Here is a 25041-nt window from a genome sequence, read left to right as displayed (position 1 = left end):
TAATAAAGGATTACACAGGATAAGGTAATGTTATGTCAAGTTGCAGATATATGCAACTTTGACCTACAATAGATTTATGCCAAACAATTTCTATTAGTTAAATCACTAGCTCAGCAATCATATTTATATCTTATGTTATCTAGTACTTTCTTGGTCAGAAATGTTCTCTTTTCAGCCCTCTAGTAGGTAGATATTTCTATCTACCTTATTCTTGCTGTATTTCTTTGTATCAGAGTTGTTGAAAAGACTACCACCATTCATCAAGAATACCTGTATCTTCCCTTGCTGTAACGTCATTACGCTGCCACATTTTTGCACGAACTACCCATTTGGTGTTTTTAATTTCAGAGACCGAAACTCTTTCAAACACTAACACATTTTCTGTGAACTAAATACCAGCTCTCTGACTGAAGCATGGAGCTCCACCACCCACACACTTATCATTTATCCCCTTTCTAATGGAGACAGGGTCTCCCCATCTAGAAAAAGCTTTAGGTTGAGACCAGTTTTTCTCCATTTGTTTTTATCTGTGTCTGTGCAGAACTTTTGGGTTCTAAGTAAACTTGTATCGTAAAATGACACTGGCCCTAAAATGTCATGACAGCAAGATAATTTTAGATTGTGGTCAAAGCTGTGAAGGAAATAAACTGTGAAGTAAGAGAGCGATTGGAGGAGAAGGGGTTACTTTGTATGGACAGTAATTTGAAATGAAAATTTGTCAGCAAAAAGGTTTCAAAATCTTGATCTGTGGGAGGATGTGGATGTTTAAATGAAGATGAGAAAGTATAAATTATAATCTTAACGATTTGCAAACTTCTATTTTTAACAGTGATTTTATAGTCTCATTTTAGGGCAAACCTTATTTCCTATTGGACATTGTCAAATTTCAGAAGCCTCATTTCTCTGTCTTCTCTAGCATTAAATGAAGAAAAATAACCTGGACTAAGACATCATATGCATTCAATATAGTTGATTCATCTGACGTGTTTTAAATACCTTATGCCAGGCACTGTATTTGGCACTCAGGATAAATAGAAATAAACTAGACACAGCTCTTTTCCCTGAATGAACCCAACTAAAGGAGGTTTTAGGGGTAACATAAATGATTTCCCTTATCGTTGACTTTAAAGTAGATTCAGTGTGGCTGTTACAGAGGGAGTTTGCCACTTACTAGTTTAAAGAAGGTATTTTAAGAGTATATAAATGCTGCCTTTAAGAATGGTTTCTTATCAATCAAACTTTCATATTCTAGTAGAGTTTTACATTCTCGGTAGAAAGTGAACATAGGTGAAAAAATACACGAATCAAGCTATTACAATAATTTCTATATAACTGAACAGTGAAAGATCACTCACAGTTGAGTTAGTTACAGGAAAGCTTCACTCAGGAGTTAGAATGTATGTTCAATCTTCAAAGATAGGTATGAATAGGTAGAGAAGAGAATGAAAGCTGATCCTGGGGGATGGATGTAGGGGGAGATATTTAAGGTATATTTAAAGGACATTGATAAATAAGTTTGACTGGAGTGAAAGGTTTGTATGGGTAAATAGTAAAAGATAAAGCAAAGTCTTTTAGTAGAAAACAAGATTTTGGGTGTACCATACTACTAATATGTTCCTCTAATCCTAAATTCATTTACAGTCTATTTTAATATTTCTTAATGTAAAAGGGTTATCACATTGTACAGTTTGCAGTTGTATCATGACTCTAAATACATCTTTGTTTATACCCCTAAATAATGTTCTATAAATTTTGAGGCCAGAGTATTTAGCCCTACTCAGGTTAAAATGATGTTTTGTTTTTCAGTTACTTACACGCCAAGTCAATCATCCACAGAGACCTCAAGAGTAATAGTATCCTTCCTGAAATTTGTCTGCGAAGTTTGAAAACATCCTGACTTTTTCTTCTGCATTTTGTCTTCAAATTATGTAAAAAGTTTCATGCTAAGTTCAATGTGCTATAAAGAAAATTAATAAGTGGGTTTGTGTTTGTGTGAGAGTGTAGTAGAAAAAGGTACTACAACCTGCTTTTGGTTTCTGAACGATTGAGCACTACAACAAAAATCTGTCACATCTTTATGGTAGTAAGGCTCTTTTTTATTGCTTGCTTACGTTCTGTCAGTACTGTAAAACAGGCAGTTTTGTAGCTGTCTACCAGTGCCTTTCAGCACTCGGAGCTTGCTCAACAGTAGGTAAGATGTACCTGAAGGCTCTAAGTTAAGAATAACATGAGGTGAGAAAAACATAATTTTTCCTTCCATAAACTTAGATTTTCCTTCCATAAACTTAGATCCTGTTTGCCAACCACCTTCATTCCAGTGACGAGCCTTTACCACTTCCCCACAGTGCCAAAAGGATATCTGAGCCTATGTTACTAAAATCTTCTGGGGAAGTTTCAGGGTCTCCCAAAAACTTCAGAAAGTGTCTCACCTTTTTCTACTACATTTCAAGCCCCTTAGACCTCAAAAGCAGGTCATACAGGCCAAATAGACCTAATTAATATAAAGCACTATACTTTTTTTTAAAGAGTATCATATTACAGAATTCTAGAAATTAGATCTCCTACCTAATTTTTCGTTAACTCTAGCTCTGATAGGAAAATAAGATCTATTGTTTTCCTTTACTTACTACACCACAGATATTTTTCTTCATGAAGACCTCACAGTAAAAATAGGTGACTTTGGTCTAGCCACAGTGAAATCTCGATGGAGTGGGTCCCATCAGTTTGAGCAGTTGTCTGGATCCATTTTGTGGATGGTAAGAATTGAGGCATTTTTCCATTAATTTATTTTTTGGACCCTGAGATGCTGCTGAGTACTAGAAAATCAATGAAGGTGTCAGCGGTAGTATTTTCATAGTTCCCAGTATTCACAAAAGTCAAGCTGGTCTTATTTTTTATGTAAATAGAGCTTAACTTTTTTCTTTATCTTTATAAACAATATTTTAAAACTAGTTTCAGTATTTTTTAAAGAAAAGTATGTATTTTTTAAACACTTTAAATTTTATTCAAAATTGTCTCTAGAATATTTTATGTTCCCCATGTTCCTTGTACCCTATTTCAAAAAAGAAAAATGTATGAATTTAAGCAGGTGTGACCTGCAGCCATTATTAAGGTTTTGTGAAGAGAACTGCTCCTTTTAAGGGAGAGGCGGCTTCACAGTCTTATTTAAGCCTAAATTGGAAAGTTACTTCCTTTAGACTAGAAAAAACCATATAATTATAGGGCAGCTGGGAGAGGAGAGACAAAAAATGAGAGGTAGGTTTTTAACACTGTCAGCTTTATGTCTCCCTGCATAGCTCATTCTTTCTCTCCCTACTCCTACTTCTACTTTGTAGAAAAGAAGAAAGAGAACATATTAAAGAAGGGAGCCAGAACTTCTGTGCAGTTACCCTTCAGTAGGCTAGAACAGGGCAGTCTAGGAATCATTCTCTAATCCTGTTGTTCTCAAAAGGTCCCTAAGACCCTTTTTATAGAAGTCCCCAAGGTCATCCTTGTGTGAGCCAGATTGTTCTTCATATTCTTCAACCACAACAACATATCACAACAGATTGAATGCAGAAGCAAATATATGACTCGAGCTGGCTGCTATTAAACCAGATAAAGCAGTTTTATTCTTCTCACTGAAGTGTTTTTGTTTTTGAAAATGTAGTTAGTGTTTATTAAAAATGTATGATTTATGTTAGTATCTACTGGTTGCTATTTTATTATTTAAATGAATTAATAAATATGTTAATAGTTTCTCAGTTTTAGTGTGAGAACTATCCACAAATATAATGTACATAAACTCTTTGGGGGGTCCTCAGTAATTTTTAAGACTGAAAGAGTACTGAGACCAAAAAGTGTGAGAACTGCTGCACCTTAATACAGGGTATCCCAAAATATTGGTGCAATTTTTTAATAACAGAATCTGCAGGGAAGCTGTAAGGGGCTTTCAAAGCCACATTGACCTAAATTCTTTGAACTCTCTGTAGCTGTCCTCAGGAAGGGAATTGCAAAGTAGGAATCTGAAGTAGTCAGGATAAGCCTAGGGTTAGGTGGAGCTATGATTTCTTGTAATAACTGAAGTTAGGTCAAGTTGCAGGGTGGGGGTTGGGGAAATTGGACTTAGAGGTAGGAGGTATGTGCTGTAATGCTTTGTGTGACTCTTACCCTGTACCTTTCTTAACCTCCTCCCAGTCTCCATCCTTAATGTTGGGTTGGACTAGTGGATTTCTAATGCCATTTCTATTTGTAAGATTCAGTAATTAGAGCTAGCAAAAATTTTTCTTTAGTATATGTTTTAACTGTTTTAATAAATAATTATGAACAAGAAGCTAATTATAATTGTAATGCAGATCTCAAGCACCTTTAAGGCCCACACCTGGTTAAAAAAAAAAAAATGACAGTGTATCCTAAGAAGACAGGGGAGACAACAGAATTTAAGTACTGAAATTGCAAAACCATTAAAATTATAAAGAAATTATACATGTTTTAAAGGTGTGTTTATTTTAACTAGTATGGGAGAGAGACTCAGTCAAGTCTTCAGATTTGTCTTTTTTCAAAAGCCTTAGTAGATGAAGTTTTCTATTTTCTTCTAGTTTCTTTTTTGTTGATACCTGGATAGATGAGTTCATCTTTTATTCCACCAAGCTAAGTTTTAAGATAAGAGATTAGCCAAAACTACACTTCATTGTTGAATAAATCCTTTTGGGTTGATAATGCCTTCAGAAACAACTATAGATCATTCACTGACTAGGAAAGAAGAGTTTGGCAAAACTAAGGTTATGTAAGTCCCTGGATTATTTACAATAGTCCTTTCAGCCTTGTTTTATTTATATTTTAGAAGAGAAAGAAACCTTGGTAATAAAAGTTTACAAATTAAATTCCTAAATTTATTGAGGATTAATAATGCATCTTGTAAATGGATGACATACCACTTTTCATCAAGCCAATTACCAAACAACAGCGAGGTAAAACTAAAATTTAAAGACAATTTTTCAATTGATGTATTCCTCTGTTCTTCACAAAAATTGTATTCTGGCTTTGATAGTTATGTGTATATCACAACCAGCCTCTCAGTATTCTGGCTTGTTCATTACATCACAGTTGTATGTGGTTAATTTCGTACTGTAAAAGCAGTATCAGTAAAATGTAAGACAGAAGCAAGTAGGTGCAGCCTTCTCCTCCACCCCTGTCGTTCCCCTCTCATCAGGATCTGCCACACATCTTCCATCAGTGGTTCTCAACCCCAGTTGGGCATTAAAATCATCTGGGGACCCTTAAGAACTGGCAGTGCATCCCCAGCTTCTGATGTTATACCGTTGGGCTGAAACGTAGTTTGGACCTTGAGAGGTTCAAGGCTGTATAGGCAGTTCTGTGTGCAGGTGAGGCAGAGGGCCGTTACTGCCTGCCTTGTGAGATAGTCTCACCTGCCTTCCTCTGACCAATAACCAGGCTTCTTATACAGGTCTTTCGGCCATTATTGCAGTTAGTCCTGGTTTTGGTATCAAATTAGTGTTTTCACAGAGTTTTTATTTTATTTTTCTTTAATATTTTATTTATTTATTTTTAGAGAGGGGGAAGGGAGAGAGAGGGAGAGAAACATCAATGTGTGGTTGTGTCTCATGTGCCCCCTACTGGGGACCTGGCCCACAACCCAGGCATGTGCCCTGATTGAGAATTGAACCAGCAACCCTTTGGTTCACAGGCCCACGTTCAATCCACTGAGCTGCACCAGCCAGGGCCACAGAGTTTTTATTAATACTCTGCAATTCTCTTAATTCCTTCCAAATGAAACAATACAGAAGATTCAAGGTGAAAGAACTCTTTAAAGCTAATATTTAAGCAACCATTTATTGTATTGCATGTAAGTAGCCAATAAGAAATCTACCTATAGAATATAGTGACTGGAATGCATAAAAATGTAGTAAATATTATTTGTTCTGTATCTTTGCTCAAGAAGCAGCAGCCAAAAGATTCTTTATCCCACCTTCTACATAATCATCTGCTGTCTATTCCTTTGTTAATAAAACATCCTGGTGTGTTTATACCACTTTTGGAGACAGGAAAGGGTTTTAGAGTTGAGTTTGTCAGTCTTGAAATTTTACCGTTATTGTCTATAAGGTACCCTGAGATGAGGAGAATCATTTGTACCAATGGGAAAACTTAAATCCTAAGGCAGTTACCATAGTGGTTGTGCTACTCCCAAACATCTTACAACCACAGGTATAGTATTTCTTTGGTGAATCAGGAATGGGAAGTGGGGACTGATTCTTGATAGGTAAGTCAAGGGAAGAATTCAAATGTCGATGATATTTTGTGTAAAAGAGGGAGGCTGCTAAAATTATAAAAAATCTTAGTAATGCAGACAGAATCTCAGCTTAATACTGCCTCTTCTAGAGTTTACAGAGCATTTTTTCACTCTTTCTTAATCAGGTCTATCTCTTTGACCATTAATAAGAGAATTAATTACATATTAGATGGGTTACTTAAAAGCATTTTTCTGGGAATTGTAATACTTTGGTTTTCAGTTTTTATTCAGTTGAAGAAAAGAATAAACAAGAATATTTTTCTTTTTATGTTCTAACAGGCTCCAGAAGTAATCAGAATGCAAGATAAAAACCCATATAGCTTTCAATCAGATGTATATGCATTTGGGATTGTTCTGTATGAGTTGATGACTGGACAGTTACCTTATTCAAACATCAACAACAGGGACCAGGTAAATATTTACCATCTCTTGGGGTTTATTTTATGACTTATGTAAAGTTCCAGTTCATTGTAGAAATGAACTGGTTAAGGATAAATCTCTTGGTCTTTGTTACCAGTTTAGGTATCTTTTGTATATTTTCAGTTGTAATAACAGCATATGAGATCTTTCCTTGAAATGTCATTCTTAATTAAGTGTGGTAATGGAGCGAGATTCCCGATCTTCTGATTGGAAACTGGAGGTACGACAGTAGCTATACTTCATGTTTCTCGACCATGGCACAGTTAGAAGCATGATCTCTGCTGCTGCCTGAGCGGGGACTCAGCCATGAACTTCATACCACATTATTTTTTAAGTTAGGAAGGTTTCTTCAATTTTTTTTTTTTAATTCTTAAAACCAGGTAAATGAAAGAACTGTGACATCATGCTTTCATTTTTCTATACTGAGAATTCTAGTAGGAGGAATTTTTTTTACTTCACTCTTCCTAAGTTCCTTTTCTCTGTCTCTTACCTTCCCAAATGTACTAATGTAGCCTTATGCAACTCTTTGCCTTTTCTATGCCAGTCATATTAAATTCACTTAGACTTTTAACACTGGCCAAGAAAAAGGAATTGTCTTTACTTAAGTTACCTTGTATACCTCAACATTTTAAAAGTGAATATGTAGGGGGAAGGGTGGTGAGAGAGCACGATTGCAACAGTTAATATATTAAAAACAGTAGTTGACACTTAAACTGTGATTGAAATTAAATAATATTTATACTTTATATTGTATCAGAATCACCTGGGTAATTTGCTAAAAAAAACCAAAAAAGTGGAGATAGATGCTGGAGCAGATTCTGATTCGGTGGAATGGGGTCCTAGCACCTGCACTTTTTAAGTTTCCCAGGTGATTCTGATACATACCAAGTCAGGAGTCACCAATCTGAAGAATTTTTATTTTAAGTGCTAGCATTTTATGTGTTTAATCATAACCTCCCAACCTAATGAAATAATAGTTCTGTGTATAAATATGTTATTTCCTTTAAGTAGTTTGTGTTTTAGTCAAGAGCTCAACCCTCAGTCTTTTCGGTGATAGCTCTGCATAGCTTTCTCACTAAGAACTTCCACTGTCTCCCTGACTGGTGTAGTTCAGTGGATTGAGCACCAACCCGTGAACCAAAGGGTTGCCAGTTTGATTCCCAGACAGGGCACTGGGTTGTGGGCCAGGTCCCCAGTAGGGGGGAGCGCAAGAGCCAACCACACATTGATGTTTAAAAAAGAAAGAACTCCACTGTCGCATGATAGCAGAGGAGTAATCTAAGTTATTCTGCAGCTGATAATGTGCTCATTGAATCACCATGTTGCCCTTAAATAGTGACCTTAATTCTGTGTTTTGGAAGTTTTTTTAAATGTCCATATTTCTACCCAAGTCAATACAAAACTAATTTTTTTAGTTGCTGTTTGGTCTTTCTATGTCATACCTTTAGAATACTGAAACTTAGCTTTGAGTGTTTAAAAAAAATCTCTGACCTACCTTCTGATGATCCGATATTTTAAGCCTGTATAAAACTTAAATTCAGGACGGACCAAATTGCTAGCTGAAGAACACGATTGAAACCTAGTACTTACTGTACTAGTGACAGATACTGGATCGCTGAGAGAACTGATCTGCTGATGGCAGTCTGAGGAGCAAGACTGTCATCGCCAATTTGCAAGCTCTGTGTGCTCTGCCTTCTACAGTCTTACTCCCTCGGCCACACAGCGTGCATAATACCCTGTACCACATTCACTTTTCCTACGTATATTTTTCTAAAGGGATTATGAGGAAATTTCAGTTTAGCTTTACTTGACATCATAGAGGCTACAAATAATACAAATTTATGAACTTAGATGAAATCCAGTTGCCAGTGCATATGCTTATTTTAATAAAACAATAAATTTATATTATGGAAACAAGTATTATTATCTGCAAAATATGGATAAAAGTATCCCAGAGTTCTGCACTCATCTACTTCTCGGCATTTTAGGTACTTTGTCCTTCTTGGGAGTATAGTAAATGCTGTGGCAAGGGCTTACTCTCCATGAGAGAAATGAGTGAGTGACCAGCAGAAGGGTAAGGAGGTAAATAAGTGAATGATCAACTTTACTAGTTGATCCTTACTGATAGTAGAGAGGCTTGTGGAATTTGCCAGTCTAAAACCAAGTTTGGTATTTAATAAAGAAAACTGAGGTAAAAGAATGATAGACTCTTGCCATTTCCACTCTGCTTCATTATCTCTAGTCTGCTCTCTTCATGTGGCACTTTCCATGAAATTCCCTCTTCTGAATTGATAACTCTAGTCATCCTCAATGAAATGTAATCCCAGGTGTTGCTTCATTCATCTCCTTGATTTGAGTTTTCTTTCTTCCTCTTACACTTTGGTCTCCATGGCTCTCAGATAGACTTCCACTTGAAAATCTAGGACTGTTCTTTTCATGGGCAATGGGAAGCTGCTGCTTTAATACATAATAGGAGCTGTTCCCCTATGCTCTCACCCTGTAGTCAGAGGTGGAGGTGGCAGTTTTAATGACAGTAAATTCAAGGCGGGACTCTGGTAAAGCAGTGTGATGTAAGGGCAGACTTTGGATTCACAGCCTGCATACCCTGGTCACATTAACTGTCTAGGTATATATTTTTTTCAATTATAAAAATAAGAAACTGGGCTAAAGAATTTCTTGCAGTTATAAAAATCAAATTCTTTCCTAAAACAGGTCTCTTAGCTCCTTGAGGGATGACCAGCCCTATGTTACTTTGCAGAGTAGCATGCCTTCTTCCTTTAGTTACCCTGTTGCTGAAAATCTGAGAAATTGCTTTGTCATTTTTTTCCTCTTTAAGATTCCAGTTTTTCTCTAATTATTGTATTCTTTGCTTTTTCAATACAGCTTCTCTACTAAATTGAGATTAATAATGTGCTCATTTAAGCTAGGTATATTAACTGTCTACCTCCGTGGCTTTCTTTTCTTGGAGTAGAAATGCTCTGTCATCTTAACATAACGTTCATCTGTTATTTCAAGGGTATTCCAGTTATTATTGCTGTGTAATAAACCACCCAAAATGTAGCGGCTGAAGGAAATCATGAATCTGCAATTTGGGCTGCTCTCAGTGAGGAAAGTGTATATCTCATATTTCGCTGGTATAGTCCGGGGTAGATTCACTGAGTGTTAAAGGATCTACTTCCCCAGTGGCTCATTCATAAACCTGACAAGGTGATACTAGCTGTCAGGTGGAAGCCAGGCAGAGCCCTCAGTTCTTCTCCACCTGAGTCTTTCTTTATGTGCGTTTTTTTTCACAGGAAACTTGGGATTTCTCACAGCATGGTGGCCAGGTGCTAAGCATAAGATCTCAAGAGACAGGAAATGCTAAGTGTCAGTGTCTTATCAATACAAATTATTTTAATAAAAATTTCTTGAATGCCTACTATATGCAAAGCACTGGGACATAGAGGGATACAGAGAGGAAGGGAACACAGGCTGCGCTCTCAGTGGAGTGTACAGCTCTGTTGGGGTAGTGCAGGGCTGTGATACTCAGGATGAGCAGATGTATACAGAGGACGGAGTGCTGAGTGTGGGTTGAGAATGAAAACAGCCAGTCCCAGAGTTTCAAACTGAGCCACTGATGATGTAGTGTGGGTGCCACTTGAATATTCTATCCATGGAAGACATCCAGGAAAGGCTCTCTGAAGTTTAAATAATTGCAAAGAATGTAATTTCCCATGTATTACATTAACATTTCAAAAAATATATACTCTGGTTTCTCTTCAGAACGTACAAATCTTTCGCCTTTTTAACATTTCAAAATAAAGCCATTATAGCCTTCTTTTAAATGTACTCAGTAAAACCTAAAAGTCATACCGATTGGATATGTACCATCACTTGTTTAAAAACTACAAAAGCTCTTCATTAATTTTTGGAAATCTTACATGGCTCTTTTTTCCTTATTGAGCTACTTGTATTCTACTTTCCCCACAAAGTTTTTTCCTAATGTAACATAGTTTTATGCTTTAAAGCCTTCGATTGATCACTTAAGTTACATCTCTGCAACAACAAAAATAAGTACTTAAGTTAGAATTAAAAAATTTCCTGTTATTTTTATCAGCTCTGAATGTTAATTTTCTTAAATCATGAATTATGCCATTATTAATAACTGTTAATGTGTAACTGATGAAAATAAGTGTTGATTGCATAGAAACATCAAAGGTAAAATGTTATTGGACGTGTGTCTCTTAATGAACAACATGGGGCATTTCAATTCATTTATATATCTGGATAAACATGACTTTTGCTAGAATGAGCTGAGACTTAGCATCAGTCCTTTTCCTTGTGTTATTGTTAAATAAGCACTGAGAAGTAGTGTTCAAATAAGTAAGAAGATGAGAAAATCAGGGGTTTTGTTATAATTGTATGCAGTCCCCAAGAGCACCTTCAGGTTCAGTAATTAAGTCTCACAGAACTCACTGAAAGTTGTTAATGACTGCATCAAAAGGATGCAGATTAAAATCAGCCAAGGAAAGACAAGCATGGGGCAGAATCCACAAGAGTTCAGGTTCCGGTTGTCCTCTCCCAGTGGGACTGTGGACAGCACTAACTACTCCCAGCAGCAACATGTGACAACACGCACATAGTACAGCCAACCAGACACTCACTCAAGCCTTGGAGTTCAGAGTTGTTATTGGGGCTCAGTCGTGTAGATATACTTGACGACCTCTGTGGCCCACCTTAGTCTTCAGCGCCTCCAGAGGCCAAGCTGATACCATGTGAATCTAAGCCCCCTCTATAAATCACATTCATAGCATAGACTATCTGGCATCTCCCAGGGCCCCCAGGTAAACAAAGACAGGGAGGATATTCCAAGGGGTTAGGGATTGCCTCCCACGAACCAAAGGCAAAGACCAGCCCTCTATGTGGGCAAGATTAATTCTTTACCATACACCATACCACTCATTATCTGAACACATTTAACATACCAAAAATTACACAATAACTTGTCATTAATCATTATTTTAATAATCAGCTGACAATTCAGTTCATTTTACTGAAAGCAAAGAATTGGAAGCCAACTGTCTTGCAAAAAGAATGTTACCCATCCATTGGGGCACAGTTAGACATCAATATTTGGAAGTGTCCCTTGGGTACCACAGCAGTTTACACCCTGGTGTGCTGTGTACTATAGTGAATTTACGTATTGGTAAAAGGTAACTTGTAAAGTGGGAGAAGGAGGACAAGCTTTACACCTTCACTTTAGTTGTACTAGGCAAATCAGCTTATAGTTAAACAAGGCTTATTATAGCACCAAACAGGAAATAACATAAAAGTAGGATATCAGTCTTGACTTTCTTAATCAGCTCTGCCCTGTAACAAGCTCTCTCTTATTGGCTCTCTCTACCTTAGCCTCTAATCTGTCCCTATTTAACCTGTTCCATCTAAGAGTAAAAACCCTCTCTCCTCCCTGAGTCCCAAGACTCCTAACATCTGTCTCTGTCTACTATCAGAAGAGCTGAAAATTAAGAAATTACAAAAATTACAAATCTCTGCACCCAGGGAAGATAAGCCTTTTTACTTATTAAACAGAAGATTGTAGTTTTCTCTGGAGGTGGCTCTAATGCCCCATTAGAGTTTACTCAACAAAAGAGTTTAAAATGTGGGTGTAAAAACAACTGTTAAAAAGGTTAACTTTTTTGATTCTGCTACATACAATATAAAGAGCTTAGCCTGATGCCCAGTAAATTATTTAAGTAGGAAAAAGGCACATTCTGATCTGTGTTTCACAGCAATGACCCTGCCAGTGGGAAATGGATGAGTAGAGACTGGAGCACGGAGAGTAATTAGGAGACCTTAACCAGTAGCCCACAGGTCATGAAGATTTCAGCTTGCAGCCCAAGAAGTATTGTTTCCCAGTCTTGCAACTGTCTTGCAAAAGGTGTAACAGTATCTAGGAGTCAGAACATTGGCCCTGTGTTTTTATATAAGGTACATACAGAAAAGCACACGTCTTAAGGGTACAGCTTGTTGAATTTTCAGGGTTTATGTATTTTTCAACTTATCTACAAGTTTTATGATTTGCCTTTTTTTTCTTCCCAGATAATTTTTATGGTGGGACGAGGATATCTATCTCCAGATCTCAGTAAGGTACGAAGTAACTGTCCAAAAGCCATGAAGAGATTGATGGCAGAGTGCCTAAAAAAGAAGAGAGATGAGAGACCACTCTTTCCCCAAGTAAGAAAAAACTTTGTTATCTAAGAGGACAGACTAATATTCCAGTGCAAATTTTTAAGCATTTCTGAGAGCACATAGTTTGGATTTCATGTATTTGGATTTTGTGTGATTGTGTGCAAACTCCAGATGAGTAAACATAAAGACGATTTTATAAAGATTGAACAGTGATACAGCTAGAAACTTGGGATCCCAGCTCAAAATATTCAGAAACAGCGTGCTTTTGTCTAGCCATTCTCAAAAGTTAAGTTTTTAAGTAAGTTTTTAAAATATTTATAAATTTATTTAAACAGCATAAAAGTTACATGTTAAATAATGTTTTTATGAAAAACAATTATGTTTCCTCCCCCCTAAAAAAATAGGGAGAAAAGTAGCATTGTTTTACATTTTTGCAAATCTCTGCAGAAAGAAGACAATTGGATTCTTTGGTTTGAATTCACTATGATGCAATATCTTATATCATGTAGCCTTTGAAAACTCCACTTACACATGTAAAATAATGACAGTAACAAAGACAAGTAATATCTTAGTGCTATCTATGATGGAAATAGTTTTGTCACAGACCACATTTAAGTGCTGCTTTAATTCTTCTTGATGGTAAAGAGATTCCAAACTTCCCTTTAATACAAGGTCTTTTTGAGGGACCTTGTATTAAAGGGACCCCTGAGAGACCTTTCTCTGATTTTTGGAAATTTTCCATTTCTTATCAGTTTAAGTTATAAGTAAGGGTAAAGCCCTTAAGTTCATAATCTTTGAATAAGCCTCACAAACTGGAACTAAGTACCTGAATAAATTCAGCTTAGAAAGTTTAGCTGTAGTAGATATTATAATGTAATATCCCACTGGTAGTGTTTTACGATGCTTAGGAAGTTCCTGATAGCACTATATAAATGTGTGTCAATCATTCAATGCAGTTTTCAAGTGCTGGCTCCCATAGTTACTCAGCTGCCATAATTACTCAGTTGGTCCTTTCTAAACCTATGCCTTTGAATACCCAGTCCTAGCTGAGGTTCTTAGACAAAGGCCACTGTTACAGGAATAAGTGAATCTTTTATTCCTATCTAAAAAATTAAAGGTAGAATTTATAATTTTACCAAGTCTCTTGGGGGCTGTCTCAAAATGGGGAGGGGAGGTTAATTGGTTGGGTGCGTAGACACATGTTTTACAAATTGGAATTCTCAGTAACTGTTCTTTTGAGAACGAGTTGTTTTCTTAACCCAGAAAATGACTGCTTTAAGACTATCAAAGTAAAAGATCAGTATTGTTGGCCACTGTCAAGAGGACCCCACACCATGTTCTTTTCACATCCAGGGGCTAGGGTTTCGTAATTGAACTGGTTGATGTCCGTTAATAATGCAAATTAGAGACTTAGGCCCACTTTTTAAAAAGGTATTAATGGGACAAAATGTTCATATTCCTAAATATAAATAACATCTCATTCTTCTCATGGTATCAGAAAATGAAATGCACACATGAATTTTCCACATTCAGTATTGAAGACTACCCCTTCTAAGTATTATTTTTTAATTTTCATTAGAGAATCTCTTTCTTGCACCTTATGCAAACTTAAATTTCAAATGGCCAAAGGTTTACATATAAAAAATAAAACTATAAAAACATGAAATCATTTTATAACCTTGAGGTAGGAATGACTTTTCTAAGCAAAAGATAAAATCCAGAAGTTATAAAGGAAATGATTAGCAGGTATGACTTTATTAAAAGTTTTTTATCTTTTATATAGTAAAAAATAATATTGAAAGGAAAACACGAAAAAATAATTATAGCATGTATAACAAAAGTCAAATATTTGTATTGTACAAAGGGCTCCTTTGAATCAATAAGTAAAAGATAATCAATAGAAAATAAGCAAAAGATATGAACTGGTGATTCACAAAAGAAATAACAAATGGTGAATGAACTTTAGGACAAACTGTTAAGAGTTCAGGGGTAATCAGTAAAATGCAGAGTAACACAATAGTGAACTATGTTTGATTTTCCGCCTCACATTGGTGGTAGCCAGCATGGAGAACAGTATTGGAAAGTGAAGAAGAAAGAGCCTTTTAAATTTTTTAACAGTGTTGGAGGAATGTAAATTGGATAGGCCTTTTAAAATGACTTTGTAGACTCCATAAACTTAAAATACATATACCCTTTGCTCTGATAATTCCACTCCTAAAAACCTGTACTACAGAGCCTGTACTACATACCTGTACTACAGAGGTATGTACAAAAATGTTTATTTACTGTAAAAGGAAAAATTAAAGACATAAAGATCAGGATAGCTCTGTAGGTGGCAAGGATATCAGTAAGGAAAAAAGAAATTCAGAAAAAGATGGGTGTGATGCCAGTTTAAATGGTGGTGAGTTTGGGGGTGGGCTCTGCTTTCAAATGTGCATGTTTATGCATAGGAAAAGTCCAGAAAGAAGTATAGACTCTTTAACAGTAGTTACCCCAGAAGGTAGAATTTATACTTTTCTATATTGTTTGAATTTTGATTTGTGTTACGCTTGTAATTTTTTAAAAATTGTAACATTGCTTATTTCTTTGCCGCCTTATGCTAATCATTATACAGATTATAGTTTAACGGTAGCTCAGAAAAATAATAATAGTAATAATAATGCTCCTAAAGTTTTGTTGAGTACTTACTATGTGCCAGGCACTGTGCCAAACCCTTTATACATAAGTCTCATGATTATGTTGGTACAGTACCACACTGTATGCCTTGAAGAGTCATAACCTCTTTCTTTATACCTTAAAATATGCTGAGTTTCTATGTTTTGTGTGTTGGTGTCTTTTTGTAGAGCTTTCCTGTCTTCTTCGCTCTTGGGTTGTCACGTGTCACTTCTCACTTCTATGCTGCTGGCTGTCTGGGTCTTTGCGGTCCTACTTTTTTTTTTTTTTTTCCTTCTCATAATAATTTTTATTCAATTTGTTTAAACTAAAAAAAGCAGGTCAAAATAGTTTCCTGAAGAACATAATTACATTGTCTCAAGTTTAGGGAAGATTTTTCTTCTTCATTTTTGAATTTCTGATATTAAAGACACATACCATCGTTAACATTTAAAAAAAATCTCCAGACACTTGGCTGAGGAGTCCATTGTCACGTAGTTGTCATTGCCTCTTTGGAAATGAAATGGACAGGTAACAGTAGCTGATGATTCAGATCAGACAATTTTCTGATGCCCATGGTGTAATTGGATGTGGAGGAGACTGAAGATACACACCAGCCTCTTGGTAGCACCTAAATGTGGGGGGTGGAGGGCTCCACCCGCAGGGCCCCCACCACCACCACCGGCCACCACAGATGAGAATAAGTCTACTGAGACATGATCTGCTTGGGGAGGAAAGGTGTCTGATCTCTCAAAGGGGGAGGGCCTGCAGTCCTACTCTTAATACTGTGTGTAGGACGCTTCCCATTGTGATGTTCCTTTCAAGACTGAGTTGCTCTGACCTTCTGTTGTGAAGTCACGTAGTGCTTTATTTAACATGCTCTCATTTTCCCCGAAGGGACTGTGGTCTGTGAGAAATAGGCATTTCACTGGTTTAAATTTTTTTTATTATTTACTGTTCCAAGGCTGGCAAATGATCTAAAATGTAAATAATAGCCAATTATGGGTTAATTTCCCCATTCAGTTTACAGAGATTAAAGCTGTAAGTAGTTTGGTAGCAGTTTCCTAAGTATTTTTCTGGGCATTTAGGATAATACTGAAAACAATGTAAGATTTCAGGTGCTTTCCTGTATGATGGGGCTCTTAAAGATTAATACCACCTAGATTTTCATTCTTCTTTTTTCTTTTTCTTTTTTGCTTTTTTTTAGATTCTTGCCTCTATTGAGCTGCTGGCCCGCTCATTGCCAAAAATTCACCGCAGTGCATCAGAACCCTCCTTGAATCGGGCTGGCTTCCAGACAGAGGATTTCAGTCTCTATGCTTGTGCATCTCCGAAAACACCCATCCAGGCAGGGGGATACGGTGCGTTTCCTGTCCACTGAGCTGAATTAATGCAGGGGAGCATACAGGAGGGTAGGGACAAAGGATAATGAACATGTTTGCTCATATATTAGTTAAATTAAATAGGACTTTTTTTAAAAGTGAACCAAAGAAAAACTTATGTTTTTAAAGACTGGATGTAATTTTTCCCAATCCAAAAATTCATACTTAGTATTGGATTTTCAACCTCCAAGGGTTTTTTAAATGTATAGACATTGCTAAGAAATTGCAGTGCCTCTTCCAGATGCTTTACTATCCCCAGTTTGTTTTGTTTCCTTGGTTTTTCTAATTATTAAACTTCAATTAAATTTTTCCCATGCACCTTTTGTCATTAGCCCCTGCCCGTCTGTCAGGGTCTCCAAAGAGCAGCGACACTCCTGTGCATGCGTGTGCGTGGGGGAGGGTGACAGTAGTGTCGCCTGTGTCAGGCGAGGCAGACTGGACAGATCACATTCAGGAAGTCACTAAAATTGAATGGGCTTATTTTTATTCTTAATATTTTTTCTGTAACTATTTCTTTTTATTATAGTTTGGAAAGTGTGAATGTCCTTTATTCCCTTAAAGCAATAAGCTAAACTAAATCTCATTTTATAAATTGTGGGTGCGGGTAACCAAAGCCATCATGAGGAGTGGCATTTTTGACATGAGTAACATGGTTTGACTTTGGATTTTTAATGGGGAAATGTTATAAATTGGAGTTCTTTTTAGATACTTCTTTACATATTAAGGGTATCTTACATATATAGAAGCCGGATTTCCTTACAAATGCACTACCTCCTCCTCCCCCAGAAAGCTTCACAGAATCCTGTGAGAACTCTTAGGTTTGTTTGTTTTTCTTTTAGATATCTGGTTGCCAAACACCAGGTAATGGATTTTTTAAAAATTATTACTTTAAATTATCTTACCTCCCGTGATGCCTATTTTAGCAATCACCTGATCCATGTGTCTCATAACATTTCTGTGCTCCTTATGTTCTTTGCCCAGCAATTCTACTTATTATGAATGAATACCACTCTTTTTTTTGTGTTCTGTGCTACAAAGTATTTGTTAGCGCTTTCTAATGCTTACATTGTCTTGTGGAGAAAATGACTGTAATATGGCAGTCAATATATTCTTACTGTGAACCATAATCTTATTGGGAAGCAGCATTGGTGTTATCTTATCAAAGAAATTGTGTCTCTACTTCAGAGTCAGCCTAGGGACCAAAAGCAGCCTGTTAAATATATCTTCATTTATTCAATTTGGATTTGTGCTGATTTTTAAATATAGCTGACAGTTCAAAGTTATTAAGTCACAGAGACAACATCTGCATAAATGCTATCTTCTTTGAAGCCAATAAAGAAGAAAATTGGAAAGACTTTAAAGAACTAATAATGACTTGGTTTTTAAGTACCACGAATTTTTTTAACGTTTTTTTTTTTAATTTGAATAGATTAGATTTCATCCAGGAAAACTACTCAGTGATAAGTATGGCATACCTTTAGCCCCTCATTTGGGTAGCTTAAGATAAGTAATGCCATTCATGTTTTTAGAAATCGATTCAGCCCTAGCTGGTGTGGTTCAGTGGACTGAGGGCTAACCTGATGACTGAAAGGTCACTGGTTCAATTCCCGGTTAGGGCACATGCCTGGGTTGTGGGCCAGGTCCCTGGTTGTGGGCGCCTGACAAGCAACCAATCGATAATTTCTTTTTTTTTCTTTTGTTGTTGTTTTGGCCATTGTCACTTTTATTTTTTAATGTTCTATTGTTTATGCTATTATAGTTGTCCCAATTTTTCCCCCTTCTCCCCCTTCCACCGAACCCACCCCCCACTTCCATAGTCAGTCCACAGAGTCCACACACCATTGTCTGTATCCATGGGTCCTTCATGTATGTTCTTTGACTAATCCCTTCACCTTCTCTCAATCAGTCCCTACCTTCCTCCTCCCCTTTTATTGCTGTCATTCTGTTCTATGATTCTGACTCTGGTTCTATTTTGCTCTGTAAGTGAGATCATGTGGTTATTTGTCTTTCACTGTCTGGTTTATTTCACTTAGCATAATAGTCTCCAGTTCCATCCATGCTTTCACAAAAGATAGGAATTCCTTCTTTTTTTATGTTTCGTAGTATTCTGGTATGTAAATGTACCACAGTTTTTTAATCCTCTCATCTGTTGATGGGCACTTAGGCTGTTTCCAAATCTTGGCTATTATAAATAAATAGTGCTGCTATGAACACAGAGGTACATAAATTGTTTTGAATTGGTGTTTTAGGATTCCTAGGGTATATTCCCAGCAGTGGAATCATTGGGTCAAAAGGCAGTTCCATTTTTCATTTTTTGAGGGATTCCCATACTGTTTTCCACAGTGGCTATACCAGTTGCATTCCCACCAACAGTGCACAGGGGTTCCCTTTTCTCCACATCCTTGCCAGCACATGTTGTTGATTTATTAATGATAGCCATTTTGGCAGGTGTGAGGTGCTATCTCATTTTGCTTTTGATTTGCATCTCTCTGATGGCTAGTCATGTTTAACATTTTTTCATGTCTATGGGCCATCTGTGTGTTCTCCATGGAGAAGTGTCTATTCAGATCCTTTGCCCATTTTTTAATTGGATTGTTGGTTTTCCTGGTGTTGAGTTCTATGAGTTATTTATATATTTTGGATATTAAGCCCTTGTCCAATGTGTCATTGGCAAATATGTTCTCCCATATAGTCAGTTCCCTTTTCATTTTGATGATGTTTTCTTTAGCCATGCAGAAGCTTTTTAATTTGATGTAGTTATATTTGTTTATTTTTTTTCCTTTATTTCCCTTGCCTTCAGAGAGATATCAGCAAAACTATTGGTACAGGAGGTATCTGAAATTTTACTACCTGTGTTTTCTGCTAGATTTTTGTTGTATCACAACTTATATTTAAGCCTTTTATTCAATTGGAGTTTATTCTTCTGCATGGTGTAAGTTGTTCTAGTTTCATTTTTTTGCACATACCAGTCAGTCCAGTTCTGCCAACACCATTTATTGAATAGACCATCTCTGCTCCATAGTATGCTCGTGCTCCTTTTGTCAAAAATGGATTGAGCACAGAGACAAGGGTTTATTTCTGGGCACTCTATTCTGTTGCAGTAGTCTCTATGTCTGTTCTTATGCTGGTACCAGACTGTTTTGATTAGTGGCATTGAAGTATAGTTCAATATCAGGTATTGTGATCCCTCCAACTTTGTTCTTCTTTCTCAAGATTGCTGAGACTCTGCAGGGTCTTTTTGGGTTCCATATACATTTTTGGAATGTTTGTTCTAGATCTGTGAAATATACCATTGGTATTTTAATGATTAAAAATTATACATTGCGTTGAATCTATAGATTGCTTTGGGTAGTATGGACATTTTAATGATGTTAATTCTTCCACTCCATGAACACAGTATATGCTTCCATTTATTTGTATCTTCCTCTTCAGTGTTCTGTAGTTTTCCGAGTACAGGTCTTTTACCTCCTTGGTTAAATTTATTCGTAGGTACTTTGGTTTTTGTTGTTGTTGTTGTTGTTGCTATAGTAAATGGGATTTTTCTCTTAGTTTCTCTTTCTGATAGGTCATGTTGGTGTATAAAAACGCCATCAATGTCTGAATATTGACTTTGTATCCTGCTATGTTGCCAAATTCACTTAATAAGTCAAGTAGTTTTTTGGTGGAGAGTTTGGTTTTTTGTGTGCAATCCCATGTTGTCTGTGAAGAATGACAGTTTTACTTCCTCCTTTCCAATTTGGATGGCTTTTTATTCTTATCTGATTGCTGTGGCTAGGACTTGCAGTACTATATTGGTAAGAGTAGTGAAAGTGGACACCCCTTGTCTTGTTCCTGATCTTAAGGGAAATGCTTTGCTTTTGCCCATTGAGTTCCGTGTTTTTCTACCACATTGGTGTTTCTCTCCCTCTCTCTTTCCCTCCCTTTCCCTCTAAAAATAAAATAAATAAAATCTTAAAAATAAAAAATAAATAATAACTACTTAACACACCAGCTTAAATGGCCTTTCTCTCAAGTTGGGCACTGTCTTAATATAAGGAAATGATCTGCCCTTTTTTTTTAAAATACAGTATTATGAAAAGGGTACCTCGTATCTAAAACATTTTGTCAGTGTATAGGTTTATTTACTTGAGAATTATTGAACATTTCTGTAGCCCTTTTTATTTTACTAAGTATTTTGTCTCTCCTATGATCGTTTCTCTAAAGAACTTAAGAAATCCAGTGTGTCTGTGCCAGAATGTTCCTCATCCTTTTGAAACTGCCTGAAAGGTCACCGCAAAGAAAGAATGGGGCTTATTCTGATTATAGATGACTGCCCCCACCATCTAAAATATGATTGATTGATCAGTGGGGGGCACATAAGAGGCAACCACACATTGACGTTTCTCTCCTTCTCTTTTCTCCCTCCCTTCCCCTCTGTCTAAAAAGAAAATCTTTAAAAATAAATAAAGTATGATTGATTTATATACAAAATAATATATTAGATTTTTCTTAGCACATTTTATCTTTAATGGGAAATTTTATCAAATTACATGTATAACAGCCAGTGAAAAATACATTCAATTCTGGAATAAAGAGTAGTTATTTAGTAATATCTTAAAGCTAGTTAATAAAAACCCTTAGTTTTCAAATGAATAAACCATGATATTTGAGTTATCTAAAATCACAGGGTCTTCCCAAGTGTACTCTGTCCTATTCCTAAATAAAGTCAAATGGAAAATTAGGGCTTAGGTTCTTCTCAACTAGAAAGGAGGTAAAAAAAAAAAAATTTATTTTGGCCTCTGATTTTCCAGTTAATAATTGAAGTAATATAACGAAATTTTCAAAGAAATCAGAGTATCTGGGTGTTTCACTTCAAATAACTTCACACAAGCAGAGTTGACTCTTACTTCAAATAAAATAAGGTAGAAAGTGCGATAATAGAAATTTCCAGATAATGCAAGAAAGAATAAACAAGAAAAGATTTTCCCCCCCAAAAAAGCAGCTCTATCACCTGTTATCCCCATCTTTTTCTTAAATTTCTCCATGATTTCAGGAACATATATAGAAAGAGTTTATTGATCCCTAAACTGTATGTTGTTTTTGTCTTTTTTTTTTTCCCCTGGACCTGAAGTCTGATTATGGAAAGAACTGCATTCTATTAAAAGCAGTATACTCTGGTAGGAAGATCTTTAGTGTTTGCTTTATTGGTATTTGATTTGGACTTTGCTAGTAAGATTTTGTGCTTTGGGGGTTTGTTTTGGGTGTTTTTATTTTTAAGGTTAATATTCAAGTTTTTAGAGTAGAATACTCCTCAACAAAATGGAATGTCTAATTATAATAATGAGTAAGAAACATTGAAGGTGTTTTTTTTAAGGTACATATTTTTTAATTCATTTTTAGAGAAAGGGAAAGGGAGGGAGAAAGAGAGGGAGAGAAACATTGATGTGAGAGAAAAAGATCTGTCATCGATCAGTTGCCTCTGACGTGTGCCCCAACGGCCCAGGACAAACCCACAACTGAGGCATGTGCCCTGACTGGGAACCAAACCGATGACCTTTCACTTTGTGGGACAACGTCCAACCAACTGAGCCACTCCGGTCAGGGCTAAAGTTATGTTTCAGTGTGTTATATAAGATTTGGCTTAGAGTTACCATTTTCTGATATTCTCACTTAATAAATGAATTCTAGCCATTTTTTTAAAATAAAGATTTCTGTTAAGTAAATCCTGTTTTACACTGTCTCCCCTGAAAGAGATTTAGATTCTGCTAAAGTGACTCCTCATATGAATGTTGAAAATTGCTTTAAAGAAATGTATTAAAATACTGACAAAAATGGCAACCTTAAAACCATAAGGAATTCAAACCATAATGAGAATGTTTATGTATTTCTTGAGTCTCTATTAATATCATATCTTCCTATGGTTTTACTTTAAATATTTTACTCTTCAAGGTCTTAGTAATTGGCTTTTTTTTTTAAGTCAGCACCAAACTTCCTAGATTTTTAAAAATTTAAATAAGAGGCAATAATTCTTTTACCCTTCCTTGATCTTTTGACTTACAATACTTTGGTTAATTGCTTGTTAAAAGGAACTTTTAGATGGAAAGAGATAGTGTCACTATCAGCAGCCCAGTTAGCAGTTGTATTCAGAATATAAAAAGAAATTATTAATCATTGAAAATTGTTTAGGAGTTTGTTAATTGTTAAGACCCTGGAATTTGGAGTCAGCACCTGGCTTTGCATTCCATCTCTGCCATTTTCTAGCTATGAGATCTTGGGCGAGTTACTTAACCACTGTAAACTCCATCTTGTTGCTCTGTAAAATAAAGAGCAACCTCCCTCATAGAGTTAGTATGAGGGCCAGATGCAAACATATATGAAGCCCAAAGGGGCCCTGGTACACAACAGGCACTCAAATAGTTGCTGATATTAGCAACATATGATCTGAGTTGAGGTTCACTCAGCCAGCCATTAGCAATCTGTTGATTGTTGGAACGTGCCAGTGTTCTCTAGTAAGCAGAACCTAATTGCAATCGGAAAGTGAATAGGTTATGCTTGAATAGTGTACTCATATAAGTAATTGCATGGGTCCTTATCAGAAACTGCTATTACTAAAGAATGATGTTAAAGCTGGCTAAATTCTGATAATCCCCAGTTATTGACCAACCCCCCAGAATTAACTATAGTGTGTGTAACAAGAAGAACCGACGTCTAGTCCCAAGTTTTGAATGGCAGGTGAAAAATAATGGCCCCTCTATGAAGCCCCCAACTTCAGTAAGCTAAAAGAGTGTCGTCCTTCAAACTGACTTTGTGGTTTAAAGAATTCTTACGCTGAGAATCATGTCCAGTGACATGTGCCTATGTGTAATTTGTTGATTGTTGGGAAGGTGAAATGAACTGGAAGATGGCGGGTCTGGATTTTCCTTCCTTCAGTCAAATGTGTAATGTGGACAGATCACTTCAGCTCTTAATTTTCTCTTTTGCAAAATGAGGATAAATTCTAATTCTTCCTTTCTAATAGTGGCATTATAATGAAAATTAATTGATAATTCAGGGGCAAAGTATTCTACAAATCAACATTACTATTTTACAATCAGTTTCTGAGATATTTTGTTCATTGGAACTGTTTTCAGCTTGATTAGAACCATAGCATGTAAAACCCAACTAGGAAATTATCTGCAGACTTGATGTTTAATTGATGTAATAGAACCGTAGTCTATGTCCTATCTAAGTTGTCTTCTTTTATGGGTTTCAGGCATTTTTGCTCTTTAAATTAGCAGTGATGTTGGTTGATTTATAACAGATAGCTAGTCACCTTTCAGTGGTGTCAGTGAGTATTTTTTGTGTCTCTAGGTTAATTGAGATAACTTTTTTTAAAATTAGCTCTTGTCCTCCCTCTACAGGAGAATTTGCAGCCTTCAAGTAGCCACACCATCATGGCAGCATCTACTCTTACTTCTTAAGTCTTGTGTTCGTACAATTTGTTAACATCAAAACACAGTTCTGTTCCTCAGATCTTTTTTTTAAAGATTCAAAATTTTCAATACATAAGCTGGTGTGGAACAGAATGGAATTTTCCATCCAAGAAAAGAGGGAAGAATGTTTTAGGAACCCGAATTCTCTGCTGCCAGTGTTTCTTCTTCAACACAAACACCATGTGCACACAAGTCTGCCCACTCCCAGGAAGAAAGAGGAGAGACCCTGAGTTCTGACCTTTTGATGGTCAGGCATGATGGAAAGAAACTGCTGCTACAGCTTGGGAGATTTGCTCTGGAAGGTCTGCCGGTCAACTGTGCCCTTCTAACCACCAGATCAATGAGTGGCTGATCATCTGATGGGGCAGTTGCATTCACCAAGCATTGTTGTCTTTCCTGTTCTGGGATTCTGTTGTGGAGCTCTTTGCCCTAGCCACCACCGGTTAATTTCTGAGGGACGGAACAAAAATGCAGCATGCCCTTCTGTGTGGTGCACGTCCAGTCCTTGACAGATTTTTATCAAAATGAGCTATTTTATCTAAATGGAGGATGAGAGGGGAGACGGAGCTACATTTTGGTGCAAAGGAGAAGGGAATGCTGCATCTTTTTCCTGACCTCCTGGATTTCTGGCCTTTACTTCCTTGCTCATTGAGGGTGTCTGCCTAACCAAACAGGCAGG

The 25041-nt window shown here is 36.5% G+C and overlaps 1 protein-coding gene across 5 annotated transcripts in view; it reads left to right on the top strand.

Moving 5' to 3' along the window:
* Positions 1-24556, top strand: part of BRAF (B-Raf proto-oncogene, serine/threonine kinase) — a 115499-nt gene extending 90943 nt beyond the window's left edge. For 3 of the 5 annotated variants that reach the window (XM_053925999.2, XM_053926000.1, XM_053925998.1), the window contains 6 exons: positions 1807-1853; positions 2638-2756; positions 6569-6700; positions 12788-12922; positions 16737-16890; positions 24291-24556. In XM_053925999.2, coding sequence (XP_053781974.1) covers positions 1807-1853; positions 2638-2756; positions 6569-6700; positions 12788-12922; positions 16737-16890; positions 24291-24313 — 610 coding nt within the window. In that variant the 3' untranslated portion in view covers positions 24314-24556. Of the gene's footprint in view, positions 1-1806; positions 1854-2637; positions 2757-6568; positions 6701-12787; positions 12923-16736; positions 16891-17750; positions 17773-24290 lie in introns of all 5 variants that reach the window. The other 2 variants (XM_053925997.1, XM_053925996.1) reach the window with 1 other exon arrangement.
* Positions 24557-25041: the final 485 nt, after the last annotated feature.

The sequence above is a fragment of the Desmodus rotundus genome, chromosome 6 (genome assembly GCF_022682495.2).
Source record: "Desmodus rotundus isolate HL8 chromosome 6, HLdesRot8A.1, whole genome shotgun sequence".
In the NCBI taxonomy this organism is placed as follows: Eukaryota; Metazoa; Chordata; class Mammalia; order Chiroptera; family Phyllostomidae; genus Desmodus; species Desmodus rotundus.
This window is presented reverse-complemented; position numbering and strand designations above follow the sequence as displayed.